Source organism: Siniperca chuatsi, linkage group LG14 (assembly GCF_020085105.1).
Source record: "Siniperca chuatsi isolate FFG_IHB_CAS linkage group LG14, ASM2008510v1, whole genome shotgun sequence".
In the NCBI taxonomy this organism is placed as follows: Eukaryota; Metazoa; Chordata; class Actinopteri; order Centrarchiformes; family Sinipercidae; genus Siniperca; species Siniperca chuatsi.
In genome coordinates, this window is record NC_058055.1 from 18,422,566 (window position 1) to 18,441,448 (window position 18,883).

Genomic DNA, 18,883 nt, shown 5'->3' on the forward strand with positions numbered 1-18,883 from the left:
CATTGGATACACTTTAAATGATTTATTCCATGGCCACAGAAATTATTCATTTCTGATTGCCTTGCAAGTGTCTTTTAAAAATAATATCACCTCAAGCATAGTTCAGGTTAAAAGTTTAAACACTGCTCTAAGTCAGTGCATATTACGGACAGAAGGACAGGAGACATCGATATGGAAGCAGATAGTAGTTTATTGGAGAACAGCACGGTAAACACAGTAATGCAGGTAAGTGGGTAGGTGATGAAGTCTTAATGAAATGAATACTGGACACAGATACAGTCCTTAGTCTTACTGGTCTGCAGATCATGGATGGGCAGATGGCCGTTGACAGGATGAACACCTGAGGAAGGTAAGTAAACTCACATACAGACAATGAAGCATGGAGACTGGGAAAACACGCTGGAGTAGACCAGGTAAGTCTTTCGAAGTCTTGGCGACCAACATGAAGCGTCCTTCATAAGAACGAGACCAGACAAGTGGCTGAGGTGAGTGGTGTGCTTATATATCTGCTGTGATGAGGTGATGGGGAACAGGTGTGTGTATTTAGTACTCTCGTGAGGGAGTGCGCTGTGATTGGCTAACGGTGGAGCCGAGGTGAAATGCAATGTTGAGTGATAATTCTGTTTGTTCATCACTGCGAGCGAACACAACATTCACAACATTTGTAGTTATTTTGTCTATTGTCAATATACAGATATTAATTAGTGTGGCTTTAAAGAAGCATTAATTGATTTTTTTGGCCACTGTTTTGGTCTCCACCAACTCCTGAGGGAAATATCTGGCTCTTTAGCTGCTTAATGCTCAGTGTTCACCAGCTAGCCCCAAATTTTGTCTGTATGCCCTTTGGTTGTCGGTTTATCAGAGATTTTCCGTTGAAATCATTCAGCTGCCTGCTGCTGCTAGAAACAAGGTTGCTAAGAGCAGTGAGAATGAACCAAAACAGAAAAGTTTTTGAAACGCTCCATAGAGCTGAGGGGAACAGCCAAGTCAGGTGATAATTCTCTGTGGGTTCGTCACTACAAGCGTCATATTTCATGTTAGACACATTTGGCACATTGTTAATATAAAAATACTGATTAGTGCTGCTTAAATTTTGATACACTTGTAATAAACTGATTACAATTAGTTTACTAAAATGACAACTTCTCTTTTTGTCTTTGTAAGAGGCCATGTTATACGTGTGATACTGCACACTGAGATTTGCTGATAACACCTGCTTTACATCATTGTGCTCTTCGCCTCTGCCCTGTCCATTATTTTTCAGTATCAGTATTATCACTTACTTAGCTCTTGGGTTTGTACATTTCTACTTGCTTATGCAATGTGAAACACAAAACAGTCACTGGATAAAGATAGATCACAGATACAAGGTTTTCATCTGATTATAAAGATATTTAGCTGAACATGCTGCATACCCTCCTTCCTAATTTAAAGGCACATTTTAATGAACACCACACTGTTAAAGCCACTAAACACTGGTTTACAGTAAGAGAATTTCAGTTGCATCTTCTACCATAAATGCAGGAAAAAAACTGAAATGTCAAAAACATGATCCTGTTACACTTAATTCATTAGATACATGTTGAGTATGACCTAATTATCACCTAAAATCTTTGCAGACTCTAAACATTGAGTGTGTGGCAGCTCACTTTACCTACATTCTTTCATAGTTTCTGTAAAGCAGGTTAAGGTGACACAGGCAGGAAGTGTCCGCATTAGACAGAGGCAGAGAATGTGCACATGGATGTCTCAATGAATGAAACAAGGTTGCATCCATTCATACATTACGCACATAGGCGCGATTGCCTGCACACATACACACACGTATAGACAGAGAGACAATAGCAACAGCTTCATACGTAAAGGATGAGATCAGCAGTCAGTGTGTATCTGTTCAGATGTCACGGGAACTCTCTCTCCTCCTCCCTCTCTTTCTTCTTTATCACTCCTTCTTTCCTCCTTTCCTGCTCTGCGGCTTCCTGTGTCATCCCCTCCCCCACCGCAATAAAAGGAGAGAGGCCTGTTCATTCATGCATTCAGCCAGTCAGCTGAGCGAGGAGGGAGGAGGAACGGAGGAAGGGAGGGAGGAGGGGAGACAGAGATAAAATGAGAGGAGAGGAAGAGGAAGAGGAGGAAGGCTTCCTCCCTGTGATGAATAGGTCACCTGTATTACATCACTGATGGGGGATGGAGCGATGGAAAAGGAAAAAAAAGCGAAAGGTAGGACAAAAAAAGACCATACCCCTCCTTTCCTTCTCCCTCTTCCTCATCCTCTTCCTCTCTATCTCTTCCTCCTCCTCCCTCTGCCCTTCTCTCTCTCTCCCCTCTCCATCACCCCCCTCCCCTCCCCATCCTGACAGTATGAGTCACAGACAGACCAGTTCCCTTGATGCACTGCGGAAACGTAATGTGACGTAGCCTCCATCTCTCCCTCCCTCGCCACACGCGTCCCTCCATCCCTCCCCATTCATCCATCCTCCCGTCATAGCACAGAAAGTCTCCATTCACAAACAGCCCTGTAAGCTGAGAGAGAGAGAGACGGCAGGTGGATTCACACCAGAATCAACACAAACTGTGTCACACCAGCAGAATATTATACATTTCAGCAGAGTACAATAATACAGTACAAAACAACAGATTATAGTACAATACTGCAGTAGTAAGTAGATAATCAGCATTTATACCATGAAAGCTCACCAAAGAAAGCAGACAAGAAAAACAGAAAATCCTGGCATATGTAATGAGTATCTTTGGCTCAACGGATTTAGTTTCACCATTACTTTTGAGTTAAACTGTAATGCGAGGTTTATTGTTGCCATGGTTACGGCATGTGCAGTCAAATATGAGCTAGATTGCCAAGAGCACAGATTTGTAACAGTTATTAAACTGTTGACAGGAAGTATGTTTGAGGTGTCCGAGACAACTCAGACAACTCAGAGTCAAAAAACGGACAACTCACAATCTAAAACTGTGAATAGAATAGAATAGAATAGAAACACAATTAACTACAATACAATATGCAGTAACGCAATACAATTCAATACATAGTGTCCTGTTCAGTGTGATACATTGTAATAGGTAGCAGTGATGAATACAATATAATAGAATGTATATAGCACATTACAGTGTAATACAATCCCATATACATCACAACAATAGATTTACAATAGAATACAAGACATTAGGAGCAGCGGGAAGATTACAGTCACAGCTTCTAACCAATAATCTACAGTCTTTTAGGCAGGATTGACAAATGAAAGCTTGAAAACAAAAAATCCAGGTGTCTGCACTCTCTCATCTCTGACATCACTACAAGATGAAGTCATGGGTAAACTCGCCCTTCTGCATCTGACACAGCGGCACCTTATTAACCGCTGGCATTGACAGACATTCTGCTAGTTAATAACACAGACAACACAATGGATTTGTGTTTTATGACATTCAGAAATGTCCACAGAACTTAACTTGTCAGCAGTCTGTGGAGGTAAGCAGTAAAGTGAGAAACAAGGGTCATTTTTCATATTATAGACTAAATAGTGCCACACAGCAAGAAAAATGGAGGCAGAGATGTGATGACATTACATTATTGTCAATGGATGTTTACCAGAAATACACTGAAGGGACAGTAAACCGTTTATTTGAAAGTTGCAAAATGTGGATATGATACATTTACCGTAAATGATCACAGGGAAGGCCATAGAAAGCACATTCTACTGGCCTTTCATATACTGTACATCTCTTCATATATGCATATTACCTTTCACTGAGAGCAACAGAAGAATAATGTTATATTTCCTGTTTGCCAACAGTACTATAACTGATTCAAAGCCACAGCAGCCATGAAAACTATCTCAATAGTGTTAATTTAAAACATAGTACAAAGTAAAGATAACTATATATTTAAAATGTCATGCATGTTGAATAATACTAATCAGAAAAACATGAACTAGTATTGTAGTATGAACTATAATTTTACTATTTGTCCTACTGTGCAAGAGTCAGAAAAAGTCATTTTGTCTTTGTGCAATTTATTTAAAAGGTATTAAAAGGTGAGTTTAGCCTAGCTTAGTTCAATATCTGGATGTCAACAGGATCCATTAGTAAGTCAAAATAAATGAAGGGAAATATTATTTACAATAAACACTCACAATTTTTCTAAACAAACAAATAGTGAATGACGTATCCGTCCCACCAACTAGCTAGGAGCAGTTAACATTATTAAATGAATTGAAGAACTATACAGATTTAAGAATTATTTCTGTAAGTTGACTTACAACAACCTATATAGCTGCATCAATCTCATATCTCAATATCCAAGTTTGCTAGCTTGCTCTCTTCTTCTTCCTTGTCTTTGTTGGCGCATTGCTATGCTTGTTAGCGCCACCACCGGTCAATCAGCTGAACAGCAACAGAAACCAGTGGTAGGCGTATCACATCTCCAATGTGTGATAGAAAGAAAACAGGTACCCACTCTTGAAAACATTGCTCCATAGCATTACTAGTGGTCAAAAACTCCACCAGGTATACTAAATTGCATATATTAAACTGACCCTCTATCTTTGGAGATGTTTAACCTTTCAGCAGCTCCCACCTTATAGATGCTTCTAATTCTACTGACTCCCGTTACTTAGCTAATCTTATCATTAAGTGTACTTTTAACACACAAAGACATTGTATCTACAGTATGAACTTGTGTGACTCTGAGTAAGAAAATACTAAATTCCTTTGAAACTGAACAATCCTGCTAACAATTTGGGGATTAATTATGGGGATAAGTGGAAAAGGTACAAAAGGCTGTTTAAATAACAACAGCGGCATTTCAATTGTGCTAAAGAAGAATACTGTGTTTGCATAGAATATTTATCTGAACATAACCAGAATATCTGTCGTTGTGTCCAATCCCTTTGATTACATCACTGCATATATGTTATAATAGATGACATCACTAAAGTAACCTACTTACCGAACGGCCATAGTACTCAGAGACAAATGCTTCAGCAACTTGAGTCTGATTTTATGAATGAATGAATGAGTGACATTCAGGTTTGCCTTGCTGGTTGGCTGAAGACAAAAGCAGAGAAAATCTCAACGTACAGTATGATTCACCACAACAAAGTGTTAGGGAGGGGGTGGTGATGTCATTGGTGGTGGTGGGGGAGTCATCTGTGAGTCAGAGAGGAAAAAGAAGAGGAGGAGATGGAAGAGGAGGAGGAAGAGGATAAGGAAGAGAGGTGGGTAAAAAAAAAAAAGGAGCACATGGGGAGGTGGGGTACCTGCTGTGTGTGACCCATGGTAACAGGCAATGTTGGCCTGCGGATGACTCACCACTGCTTTACCAACCTCACACACACACGCACACAAACACACACACACACAAGCATAATACACAGGGATGCTCACGTCATTCGCCATGACACACATACCGGTACAAGGGGAATTAAAGGACCTAACCAGTGGTTTTGCCTTGTTTAAGCCAATTCTGCTTACACCTTTCGTGTAAGAACACATCACGCAATGCACGCACGGCCTGTTTCGTGGCATAAGAAGCATGTAGACTCCCACACAACATAAACAGACGTCGCCTACGGGACGCTCAAACAAGCACATGCACATAGACGCACACACGCTTAAATGCACACACACGCCACATAAAGTGCAGGGAGAGGAGAGAGAGGAGGGGAGGGTCAGGATGACTCACACATCAATGATAACACCCCTCCCCCTGCCCCAATCACACACACACATATAATATCATTTGGATGCAACCCACATCCTCCCCACATCCTGGGGAACCTCCCATATGAAACTCAGACTGGCAGCAGGAGGCTCCGACTGACTGCAGTTTGTCTAAGGTGATGGGAATTCTCTGGCAGGATGGTCTGACTTTAAATAAATAAGGATAAAGTCAAAATGTGAAAAGTTTGCAGCAGTGTGTCTGTACTGGTCTCTAGGTTTCTAGTCTCATAGGTGCTCATCTCTTTATGTCAATTTATTTTGGTGGAAATCAATTTTTATATCTTAGTTTCTGTACAAATGAGAGCTTGATGGAGATGATCGTCAGCCTCCAAATTACGCTAGTTGTGTTTTTTGTTCTAGTGTAACGCAGACTTAAGACCAAATTTACCAGAAACCCCTTCCTGTTAACAGAATGGATCTTTTTAAAGGTTTTATCTATCTTTGTCTTGCCAAGGAGGATAAACATGTTTGAAGTGATTTTTCCACCGGCCTTTCACTCGTTACACCATCTGCCTTTCTGAGAAAACTCTGAAAGCTTTAGCTCCAGTTTTACTGAACAGTGCCCTCTGGAACTCTTATTAGCACTACACACTGGTGCAGTATACTTTCATGTACTGTTTATTGCTGTATTGTTTCTTCTGCACTTATGCTAACTCGGACTATGTCTGTGATTAGTTTATTTGAGTTTTGTATGTTCTGTTTTTGTGCCCATGCTGCAAATCAATTTCCTTGATTTCTACCTGATTTGTTTGGTAAAGCGTTCCTAGCAAGTGGACACATCAGCAGCTTTTGACAGTCACACAAATGTTCTTGTTATTCATTTTAAAATGCAAATTGGTGTCTCTAATTGTGTGTCCCATGTTTGGGAGGGATTTTTTTTTTTTACCTTCATATAGTAGTAGCTGTTTGTTTGTTGCTCAGTATGGCCAGTATTGTGCTGCTGAGCAACTTTAGTGGAGCAATTTTAAATTTAAAATGTCTTGCTCTCAAGCCAACATTGGTAGTTGATGACAGAGGTGAAAGTGTACAAAAAAAAGTGGTGATCATACAACATGGTTCTGCACTGGATCACTTATGATGGATATTTTCTGAAGACACAGTCAAAATCAGCCACTATTCACCACACTCTTAATTAAAGGAGTAATTTGACATTCTGGCAAATAAATTCACTTTTTTGCCGAAAGTTAAATGAGAAAATCGATACCACTCTCACGTATGTGTGGTAAATATGTAGCTGAAGCCAGCAGCCAGTTAGCTTTAGCTTAGCATAAAGACTAGCTAGTCTGGCTCTGTCCAACAGTAACAAAATGCGTCTACCAGCGTGAAGCTCACTAATTAACGTGTTATATCTCGTTTGTTTAAGTCATACAAAAAACCTGTGGAAAAACGAAACTTTGCCTCTTGAGAGGGAGTATGTGCAAGACTATTTCTTGGCTGGGACCAGTTGCTAGGCAACCAGCAGAGACTACAGAAAATGATTAGTCTTTATGTTAAGCTAAACTAACCAGCGAGTGGTGTCCATCTTCTCATTAACTCTCAACAAGAAAGCAAATACGCGTATTCCCCAAAATATCAAACTAGTCTATCATAGTATAATATTAGATATCTATAATAGAAAACATTTTGACATGTCACAGTAGGAAAAACACAGATGTAAATAATAAAATGAATGATGTCTGAATTCCATTTAGCTGCTTCAGTTTCAGGATCCTGGTGTTGTGCATGCTGGCTTACTGTCACACTGCCACACTGCCATGACTTACTGGGACACTTGAATACAACAGAGCCATCACACACACCTGTGCTTTTCCTACTATGACAAGTCAAAATGTCTGCTGTGAAGGCCTATTCTCAAACAGCAGTTTACTCACTCAGTGCTTATTAAATTCTGCAGTCAAGTCAGATAAATCACACAAATAGCATTATACATATTACAAATATCAGACCCGAAAAAGTGCATATATATTTTCTGCATATTAAGGTTAAAAAAAAGATTTTTAAACTAGCCTGGTGTAGTATTTACCTGTTGACCATAAAAATCACAACCTCTGAACAAACCTGAGTAGTTTATAGGAAAAAGCAGTTTAAAGACCCCTAGTCTCCCTATTTTTTCAGGGGGAGGAGGGGTTCCTAAACATATCGTATGCCTTTATCAGCTATTGTAAATTCAAATTGTCTTTGCACAAAAAGTCTAACAGAAGCCAGAAAAGAAAAGCTTGTCTCTTTGGAAAGAGGTTCTCACTCCCAGGTTCTGTAAATCAGAAAGCCGCCTCTTATCTTTTGATAGCTAAAACATGCGAGCAGTGCAGGCACTTGGCTAGCACACATAATTCCCATCAATTACTTCAAGAAATACTTCCGTCTGTAAATCGAGGGCAGCTGACAAGACACAGACAGCTCTTGGCACAATGGAGTTATTTTATGAATGACATCTGGATAACAAGAACACCTGCACTGGGTGACCCTGCTGGAGCAGAGGAGGAATGACGTTAGAGAAGGATTCAAGCGGATTGAGGCTGAATTTGTGTAAGATGTGGACGATAAGGAATTTTGTTGTTTGTGTGCTTTGCCAGAATTTACAGCTGAAACACTGTCATTGATTAAACCCGTCTGCACCTGGCAAAATGAAGCTTGTTTATCCAAGGTCATGTGGTGACGTGGTGGTTCACTGATGGTCTGGTATATGACCTTTGCCCTATTTGTCTTTTTCTCTCTCCCACCTTTACGGGCTATTTGTGCTGTGTAAAATCTAAGAAATGAACACAAAATGATCTTAAAGTACTCAAGTAATGAATTTTCTAAAGCTGAGACCGTTTAAAGTTCACATTTGCAGCCCAGAGCTACTGAACATCTGTAATTTCTGACCGGCAGCTGTTTTTATTTTTCCAAAGTGCACAATGCAAAAGAAGAAATTACTTCAGGAAATCTGATTTTCAAAAAATAAATAAATAAATAAAAATCACCAGTGGTGCAGCAACTCAGAAGTAAAAAAACAGAAAATCTATAGTTCATAAGGGATGAGAAACAATTGTTAAAAATATCAACCAACATGCTGTTGTCAAACTTGTGTCAAATTCAGAATTTCCTGTCATCATATGCTCTTGGGAATAGTTTAATCATATGCTGTAAAATAATCCTTTTAGTGAATTGAGTGACATGTCCCCCCCATGCCCTGTGAAAGATGACCTGAATGGAGTCAAAGTCATATCAACTGAGCACCACTAGAGGCCAATATCCAGCCATGATGGGGTGGAGAGACCGGCGAGATGATGTGTCACTATGTGACTGTAAAAGTTTCCAGTGAAACCAAAGACTGTTTCAGTTGGTGTGACATGTCTTCCAGGTGGGGTGACCTTCACTTCCTGTTCCAACTGCATGGAAAAACACTGCTGACATGTATAATTTAGCCACCAGCAGTAAATCATCTCGATTCTTGACACACACACACACACACACACACACACACACACACACACACACACACACACACACACACACACACACACACGTGTCTCATGTGTGTTAAATTTAGCATGGTTAAGTACATCTCATGTCAGTAACTGAACATCATGGTCAGCTAGATGTCCTCTCTCTGTGGCTGAAGACTGTTGGCTCTCCACATTTCCGAAGCCTCCACACACCGAAGCCACACTCTTAAATACTAAACATGGTAGATTGTGTTTTTATTTAGGTCCAGTAAGGTCATGAGGGTGAGGAGTTCAAATTAAACTTGGTTAAAGTCTAAAACAATGTATCATCCACTGACAGAATATAATTTCTTGATGTATCTCTCTAATTTAGGCATTTTGGAGATAAAACCACATCATTTGAAAATGTCAGTCTTAATGATTTTGAGAGGGGGAATCAAGCTTCTTTTGTCAATCTTTTAAATTACTTTCCTAAAGTCAAGACACCTGAGCTTGCAGCCCAGAGAACAACAGCATGGCTGGATTTTAATGTTTGTATGCAAGTTTAAAATCCAGCAGTAATAGAAATAGCTCCTCCTTTTAGTTAATATCAACATACTTATCTTTGAACAGTTCTCTGATTTTATATGATTGAGTGCTACATAATTCAAGTTGTTGTGTAGTGGTACCCTGCAACCTGAATATCTAGCACAACTAAAATGGCTGTTATGTCATGTTACATTTTTACTGAAAGCTTTTACCATTTGATAAATAGCTCAATACAAAAATGTACCTTTTCCACTTTAATTCCAAACACATACTTAAAATTCTTGCAATAAAAAAACAACTATTCCACTTCCACTAGAATGAGGGTAAACATAAATGAATGACTTTTTTAATATTTCATTGTAACGTCAAAGGAAATAAATCTCAGCTCTGTATTAATATAGTCCTTGTTCTTCACAGGACAGGGTTTCCAAATCACATCTGGCAATACAATAATTTTTTCCTCATTAGAAACCAATGGGTGCCAGTGACTAAGATTGGGCGTCGGAATCATTTATTTAACAAGAACCGTCCAGTTGCAGCTTATTCTATCCCTATCACTGCATCCTTGAGCAAGGCAGCGATCTCCAACCTGCCCAAGAAGCTCTGCTCCTGGCTACCCTCAGCTTTACCTCTCTGCTGACATACATGTATCATATATAAGAACATAACATTCGTGATGACTGTGTGTAAGGATGGACAATTGGAAAAAATGATCTTCTATACATATGGTCCTCAACCTTTTCAGCCCTTGAACCTAAACAACAGATAATGATTTTCCCTTTTCAGTGAATTATATACTTTTTCACAAGGGACAAGAAATATTGGTCAGGAAGATTAAAAGCACATTAAATTGGTACATGAAATATATTTTTTCAGACTGCATAAATCAACCCATAACCCCAAAATTACTCACTGACCCCTGGGCTGAGTACCTCCTCTCTATACAAATGACTTCATTAGACATAAGACTGGTGAAAAATAACACAAACAAGACTGCCCCCTGGTGGCTAAACAGGAGAACAGTGCATGCTGCTGCTACCAACAGATAGTAAAACCGTAAATAAGGCATTCATTTATACATCACACACTTCATAATTGCAAATAGCACTTGACAGTTAACACCACTAACAATTGAGGGGTTTTTACAGATTTTTCAGCATTCACTATTTTACACCAAGAGCGGACAACAGACGTTATATTGTCCAAATCTTGTCAAGCGGGGGGGGGAATCTTCTCTCCCATTTTGATTGGATAAAGACTAGAGATTATGTCTCACTGAAAAGGAGAGGGAAAAAGATGATGAAATGATGAATGATGGATTGTGAGCTCAATAGATGAAGAGGACTCGGGTGCGGGGCAGGGTGGACAAGGTGTCAGCCATCTTGCGGATTCTGGCATAGTTGATGAATCCTCGAAGGAAGAGCAAGAAGCCTGAAGAGCAAAAAAAAAAAAAAAAGGGACAGTGAGACACAACTAGAAGTGCTATAGGGAACAACATTGTAACTCCATGTTGGCACTTGGCAGCAGTGATAAAAGTGACTAGGTCTTCTGACTGGGTCTTTAGGTTGACCAATATAAACCCTGATAAAATAACAAAAAACAACAGATAAAACTGCACTTACTAGCAAGGTAGCACAAGATAAAAGTACTAACTAACTAACTTTATCCAACATCAAACAAACAGAGTTGCATCTGTTTGGTATGAAACAGATACCAAACAATAACCTCATTATCCTATAACAGGATAATTAAGATTAACTATCCTGCTGTAACAAATTCACAGCATATGACACTTCAACACTGTTGCAATGGCGCTCCCTTTGATTTCCCTATTTGATTGATTTAAATTCAGAGGTTGGCTACTTACCCAACACCAGGAACACCCACCACAGCCAGTACTGTCCATCAAAGTAACCAGGGAAGTATGTGGAAAACTAGAAAACCAACAGAACGGCAGAAATGACTGGTTAGAATAAATATGGCCTGCACTGGTTTCACTCAAATGAGTCCTGCATTTTAAAAGTGAATGAAGAAAGCAGCACAGCTCTCAAGAGATCTTTGAGGAAATAGTGCAGCGCCAACAAGCCAACCACTATAGAAACAACATAAAAATACCAGAGTGGTGTTTGGGGCTTTTGAGTTGTTTGTGCGTACATAAAACCACATTTTATGTGTTTGTATGTGTGCTGTGTGTGTTTGTTTGTGTGTGGGCTCCTTGTCGTACCCTGACTATGAGGATCCATTTGATGAGGGAGAGGCCAAAGCCTGAGATGGCCCCGTAGCGCCCGGCTGCTGAGGTGGTCAGACAGAAAGACAGGAAGAAACCAATCCAGTTGAACAGGAATGCCACTGGACAAAGGATGGAGGGAAAAGAGAGTGAGTGTGCTAGACATGTCATCAGAAAAAAAAAATCTGATAAAGCAGGAAATTTTTTACAAGCTAATTTGTATCTCAAATAAGAGACAATGTCATTTCTGCACAAAACTAGGTAGAGAAGAGCTGAAGATGAAAGAAGATGGTTAAGATGAGAAAAGAGAAAAACCAAAAGGTGAGTAGATTGGGTAACTAACTGAAAAAAGTGAGCATGAAGATGCCATCATTTCCTATCCTCAGCTGATCAGCATCTTCAAAGTCATCTCTGTTCACAAAGTCTTCATCCTGTGATAGAGTAAGCCACAGAAGAGCAAAACAAAAAGAGAAAGTAAGATATTCAAGCACTCAAACAATTTCACCACAGCACAGCAGGGCAGTAGCAGAGCTTTCCAGGGCTTTACTTAACTTATTTGAAACTATTTCAAGTCTACATATCAATCAAGTTTGCTTTATTTTAACCAATTTGCAATGACGTATTTCAATTTCTACAAGTACAATGTAGTGTCTTGACAAAGTGAATTGTGATTAAGCATGGGCAAGCACCTGCTAGTGGAAACCAAGCTGTACCAACAACAGAGAGTAAATACAACACAAACAACCAACAGACCAATGGAACCATCACAACACAGCAAGCCCATTTAATTACTATCATTGTCACTTTACCCAAAGGTCTGGAGGTCAGTCAAATTGAATGTAGGACATCGGGAGAACCAGTAGATCTTGTATAACTATCAACTAAGCACTAGCTAGCACTCTAAATACACAAACATACAAGGGTGGGGTGCTGAATACATAAAACACTGTAGGTACATCTGTGTTTTCACACACCAAACAAGGACCAAATACACTTCCTCTCATCAGACACTCTCCTCCCACTCCTCCCAGTTACCTCCAGTGAACTGCGAATTACATCGTCAAAAGTCTCCAGGCGTTCCCTGTGCTGAGGCTGCTGCTGAGCGCAAGGCAATGTGTGGCAGAGAAACACAACACCAACAATCAAACATGGTGGCCCCACATGCAGTAAGGCATCACAGTGACCACTAGAGGTCAGAGACGAGCTGTCATTTTTCAGTTGATATTTTTGTATTCCTTTAAACAGAAACAGTAGTTTTTAAAAAGGCATGTCAAGTATGTATGAAGTTCTGATGAATTTCCGCTGCTGTTGACAGAGGGACTCAGAGATGAGCAGCTCGTGACAAGCCTGCACACAGGAGGTTAGATTACCGGTGTCCTTTTCAAACAATCCCTCAGGCATTAAATGCAAATAAATGGCACGAGTGGAAGATCAGTTGTGTTTTTCCCTTTGTAAATAAAACGACAACTACATAATAACTGAAAAGGAAAGGGTTTCCACATACAAATGTTTTGTGTTTATAAAAGAACACAGATGTTTCCCTAAGCAATCATGCTATTAAAGCTTTGGAAACTTGTGAAAAATGTGTCTAATATCAAAACAATATCTTAACAAAAAGCAAATTGAAAACAGATTTTACTGAAATGTCAACCTTATACCATATCATAACAAAATAGTATTTCTACCCAACATTTCTAAATTTTACACTGACAATCCGTACCTCCATCACCAAGGACAAATTGACTGATGTGGTGGCACAAAAACAGCTAGCCAAACAAAACATACATACCACTGGAAACATTAGCTTCTGGGGCTAACTTTACCTACATCACAGATTAAATACCTGCCTAAAATTGTATGCATCAGTACAGAAAATGCATTAGTCTGAAGCTCCCATGTTTTGAATGCTGCACCGATATTTACTCAGATTTTGGGAAAACAAACCCAGGTGCAAAGTGCGCAGACAGGGAGCCTGGGAGACTGAAGCATTCACAACAGAAAGAAGCTGCCACCTGTGAGCACTTGTGAGACATAGACTGTGGTCATTATGTGCAAAATATTACTGAATGCCCTTTAAAATGGCTGATTATAAATGTTTTTGTTATTGTTCAAACCAGCAAAGAAAGGCTAGCAGCAGTTCATGTAGGAATAGCAGAGACACAATCAGATATGTGAAGTACATATACAGAGTTCTGAAGACAAAACAAAAAAACTTTTCGTAGCAGGGCAATAAGCACTTCCTGCCTTGCAGCCAACACAGGAAGTCTTTGAGCAGAAGCTACAGTGTGTGTGTGTGTGTGTGTGTGTGTGTGTGTGTGTGTGTGTGTGTGTGTGTGTGTGTGTGTGTGTGTGTGTGTGTGCGGGCATAGTGAATGTGACCAAAGGAAAAAAGTGAGACACTCACTCTCCCGGTTACCAGGGGAACAGTAGTCTCTGCCTTGGTTCTTTCTGCTTCATCATAGGAAGGTAGCGTAGTTGCTACGTTGTATGATGGAGGCTTGGGGAAAGCCCCGTCTTCCTTGTAGTCGAAGTAGGCTGAAGAAGAAACAGCACATTTTCAAACACAGAGGCAGAAATCTTACTTATACAAAGTCTTATTTCTTATTGGCAGACAGCTGAACTAATAACTGCATCTCATATTTACTGCCATTGCCAAAACTAAACTATTTAACATGTGTTCTTGTGCTTAGTCACTACAAGCAGCTCTGGAAGTGGAAACAGACTCAAGACATGGAGGTGATCTCCGAAGTAGCATTTCCTACTAATCCCCACTGACAACAAACTCAACGACCTTATTAGATTATAATAAAGGTGCTGTTTATGTAAACAAGACAAATCTTTACTGTGTGAGATTTTGCTCATTGAGCAAATGTTTGACTGCCCCTATAGTGGTAAGATATCTCAGAAGGTATGGTCAACTATTTTAACTACTGTAACTAAGAGGCCTTCTGAAAGCAACCAGCTCTTCTTGAAAGAGTGAATCCTGCATGTTTGGTATTACGCCCAGTTTATCCCCTTTGATAAGGGATCAGAGCAATCAAAACAATTATGAGGTCTCTGACGGTAACAAATTTGTTATCTCTCCTCTCTTATTAGCAAAGAGTAGTGTACAAAACATTCAGCTAGCAACTTCTCATTTTTAGCTGGCACAGACTAGCATCACTGGCATCACTTTGCCTAGTTAAAATGACAAACATTGTCAGTAGCAGGTTATATCAGCTGTCACTAATTACAGTTAATTCTGTGAGTAACTTGATGACATGTCTGATGAAGAGCAGTTGTGCTCTAACCAATGTCACCTTGGTGGAATAAATAAGTGGACATTGGAGCCCTGCAGTGTGCGAGCTGTTTATTTCATGATTTGTTCACTTTCGGCTCAGCACCTGCCCTCTTTTGGTTTGGCTGTGCGTGCGCACTCCTATCTGTAACTTGATGACATGCCCAAATTTAACTTGGCTGTTGTTGGTTTGTGTGCTCTCTGCAAGCTGGTGTCTGTACACAGCCAGAGATTGTTTAGGAGGTTAATGAAGCATCACTCTGTAACACCACTGTACAGTCACGAGTGTCTGTACAAGTCCTCTCTCTAGTGGAGAGAGAAGACTTCGCTTCACGTCAATTTTGCAAAGTCGCATTCTCCCCAGTTAAACTTTTATTCATATCAATAATTTAAGCTCATCAACTTTATAGTTTTGAATCAGGACCTTCAGTATTTGGATCAAGAAGCTCGTGGAAAACAAGGTGAGCCAAATTCAGAAGGCTACAGCTTTTATTTCAATGTATCAGATAAATATTTAATCAACATTTAGGTAAATATAAGTATTGGATCCGACTCGGTATCAGCAGATACCCAATATTAAAAGCCTTGGATCGAGATCGGGGCCAAAACAACTTAATTGTGACATCCCTAAAGGAAACATATTTTTCTTTCCTGTGTGTTGCGTTTACCCATCAATTTATTTATCCTTTTGGGGCTGCAAAGTGTATACTGCTCTTATAAAGATATCAATATAAAAGCCCATATGATGCCTTCATTATTATTGTTGAATAGTGGCTCAAGAAATCTTTTAGGGATATGTTTCCACAGGTTCTCCCCATACAGACCAACACAAATGTGATTCCCCAATATGCCACCATTACAAAGCACCAGGGAAACATCTGGATGAGTCATGGTCTTACCAGCATTGTCTGCTGCGATGCTGCTGTATGGGGGTGGAGCGTCTGCTGCTACCTGTGGACTCTCTTCTGGGTCCTCCTCATTGGGCAGCTGTTGAAGGGAGGGGGGGCATTAAGGCTACAATGCATTGGTGGCAGCACTGGCTGCTCTCCATTTGAAACAGATGCTTTTAGATAAAGAAGCTTCACACTGCCTGTGTAGTATTAAATGATTATCGCAACACCCTGGCCTATTTAAAATAAGTCACAAAGTAGGCCTAAGCATCAATAAAATGATCATAGGAGAAGAGTGGAGACTAGGCTCACATCAAAAATGTTTTTCAAGCACATATGAACATAATATAAAAGGCAGAAATGAGAACCAACCACAATGTGGCCATTTCTCTCATTAATAGTAGGAAACACATGAGCAGGGCAATCCATTTAAAAATCAATCAAAGTTTTGTCTGTAACTTTAGACACAGAAGCCAGACTCAGCTACTCCTTTCGCCTGATTCACCTAAACAAGATTTTAAAACCAAGCCCATTTGATCAATTAACATGAATGTCAGTTTCCAGAAAGGCCACTGAGGTGGTGCAGAATACCAAGAAGTAAGTCTGCAACACTGGGTTTGCAGAGGTATAAAATTACAGGTTAACGCCACCTTTGTTTTCCCTTTGGTGTGGGTGACACTTTATTTTACAGATTCCATAGCTTCCTGTAATTATCTAGAAAGGAACTGATATCCCACCATAAATTCATAGGATTACATTACAGGGAATTATTATTATTATTATTATTATTATTAAGGGAATTCCTCTGGAAAAAACTGCTCATAAACTCAACACACCAAACTCAACTGAAGTAACTGTCAACTCTCTCGCAGTGTTCAAGTGGCATCATGTATGATACACTTAACTGGTTACAGCCTCTCTTTTCACTGGTTGCTCTTTGTTTTTAAATGCATTTAGTTTAACTATCCTTTATATTTAAAACAGCTTCTAGTTCCATTCAGATCATCATATTCACTTAGTCTCACTCAACAACCTTTTTGTACTGTGCCTATGATCTTAAAAGCACATCTCCCAATTTCTTTTAAAGTTTAAAGCGCCATCAAAATGGAATAATGTGGATTATTTCTTTTTATGACTTCAAGACTTCTTTGCTTGCTTTCAAATGTACTTGTCCCTTATTGTATTTACCATCATTTTTAGTTTACATGGCATTTAAGTTATTTTATTTCTCATTAATTTTGTGTGATGATACTTGTAACAGATTTAATGTGTGTGATTTGGGATTGTGGGAGAGCCCTTATGTGTATGTTGTTGTTGATGATATTATGTTAATTGTTTTGTGTCGTTGGACTATTTAATTTCTCATCATTATTAATGAGGGGGTTTTTTTTGTTTGTTTAAATGTTTGTTAATTTCCATGTGTTTGTGCCTGAGGACCCCCTTGAAATCTAGATGGTGCATCTCAAGGGGTTTATGCTCTAATTAAAATTTGAAATAAATAAAAAAAAAATAACTTCCAAAATAAGAGTTATTTACAGAAAACTTTCCAAGAAATAATCAAGAAGTTATAATAAAGACTGTCTGACCGACCAACACCTAAGTTCGCTAAGCAGGTTAGCTGGCAGATTTAGCAGTTAAACTAAATGACCAATAAACACACAACTGCTGTAGGTCATGTGCTATCCAAACATTAACATTATCATACACAGATGATTGTCGAAAAGCGTTAAATTAAGTTAAACCTTGCCTAGTATTCAACAATGCTAACTAGATAGCACACAGTTAGCTGGGAAGCTTTACTGACATAACTCAACGCTTGACACCCACAAACAATCAGAAACAAAACGCCCGAACAGACAATCAAGTTCACATTTATCATGTACCGTTAGCTTGAACTAAAAAGCTAATGAGGAAATGTTAACTAGTTAGCGTGCTGTTAACAACCAGCTTCATTCGATGAAAATAACGAGCCTCATCGCGATAAAACTGACATAACTATAATTGACGACAATGACATCCAGCTTATTTCAATAGGAAACCGTAATTTTCCGAAGGTGACACATCTGGGTGGTTTGAGCTTCTTTAATCAGTAAGTCAGAAAAATGTTAACAGCATACAGCCGACGTTAACACGTTATGTTAAATCTGTAACGTGTCAGCTAGCGACTGATAGTGTTCTCATACCTGCTGATATCTGGCGCTCGGTTCGGCCATTCCGGTTTGAACGGCTGGTAATCAACAACAGGGAAGGAATACGCCGCCCAGACACCCAACGACAACGAAATTAACGTTATATAACAGTGCAAACTGTAAACTCAGTCCTCGCCACAATGAAAACCTCTTCCTCCCTCGACTGCTCAGCGCTCACACTACTGTCAAGCTACAGGATTGTTCAGGGAAAAAACACAAGGCTTCCTGTGTAAAGGAAGCCTTGTGAAGTAAAGTCCGTATTGAGAACCATAGACAACATTGTTGCAAATGTATTGAGCTATTTTTAGTTAAGTAATAGGTAGCCTCCATCATTACTAATCTGTTTATTCAGTAATTTCTTCCTCACGAAGAACCATTATCATCTTTGTTTTTGTTTTTAAAATTACATTTCCGGTGCTTTTATTATGAAACCAAAACCGACAATTTTTACGTCATTCTTGCTAACTAGACGCAGGTCTCGCTCGCTAGTCGATTGACGTCATTGGCCACAACAAACCCTCTACCGCCCTCATTTGAAACAAAGTGAAACAACCATGAATATTATTAAAACTTTACTGACAGAATTAGCTAGGAAAATTAAAATACTG

The 18,883-nt window shown here is 39.4% G+C and overlaps 1 protein-coding gene across 4 annotated transcripts; it reads right to left on the reverse strand.

Moving 5' to 3' along the window:
* Positions 1 to 9,402: 9,402 nt before the first annotated feature.
* LOC122888408 (NEDD4 family-interacting protein 1-like) lies at positions 9,403 to 18,484 on the reverse strand. Of its 4 annotated transcripts, none has more exons than XM_044222826.1 (8): positions 18,270 to 18,483; positions 16,096 to 16,183; positions 14,324 to 14,454; positions 12,955 to 13,014; positions 12,263 to 12,350; positions 11,917 to 12,041; positions 11,560 to 11,626; positions 9,934 to 11,123 (listed from the first exon to the last, which is right to left on the reverse strand). In XM_044222826.1, the coding sequence occupies exons 1-8, from the start codon at positions 18,297 to 18,299 to the stop codon at positions 11,020 to 11,022; spliced, it is 693 nt and encodes a 230-aa protein (XP_044078761.1). In that variant the 5' UTR covers positions 18,300 to 18,483; the 3' UTR covers positions 9,934 to 11,019. The 4 variants fall into 4 exon arrangements, with proteins under 4 accessions (XP_044078763.1, XP_044078761.1, XP_044078759.1 ...); XM_044222824.1 differs by having other exon boundaries at positions 12,955 to 13,017; XM_044222828.1 differs by lacking the exon at positions 12,955 to 13,014 and having other exon boundaries at positions 9,403 to 11,123; positions 14,336 to 14,454; positions 18,270 to 18,484.
* Between the last annotated feature and the right edge of the window lie 399 nt (positions 18,485 to 18,883).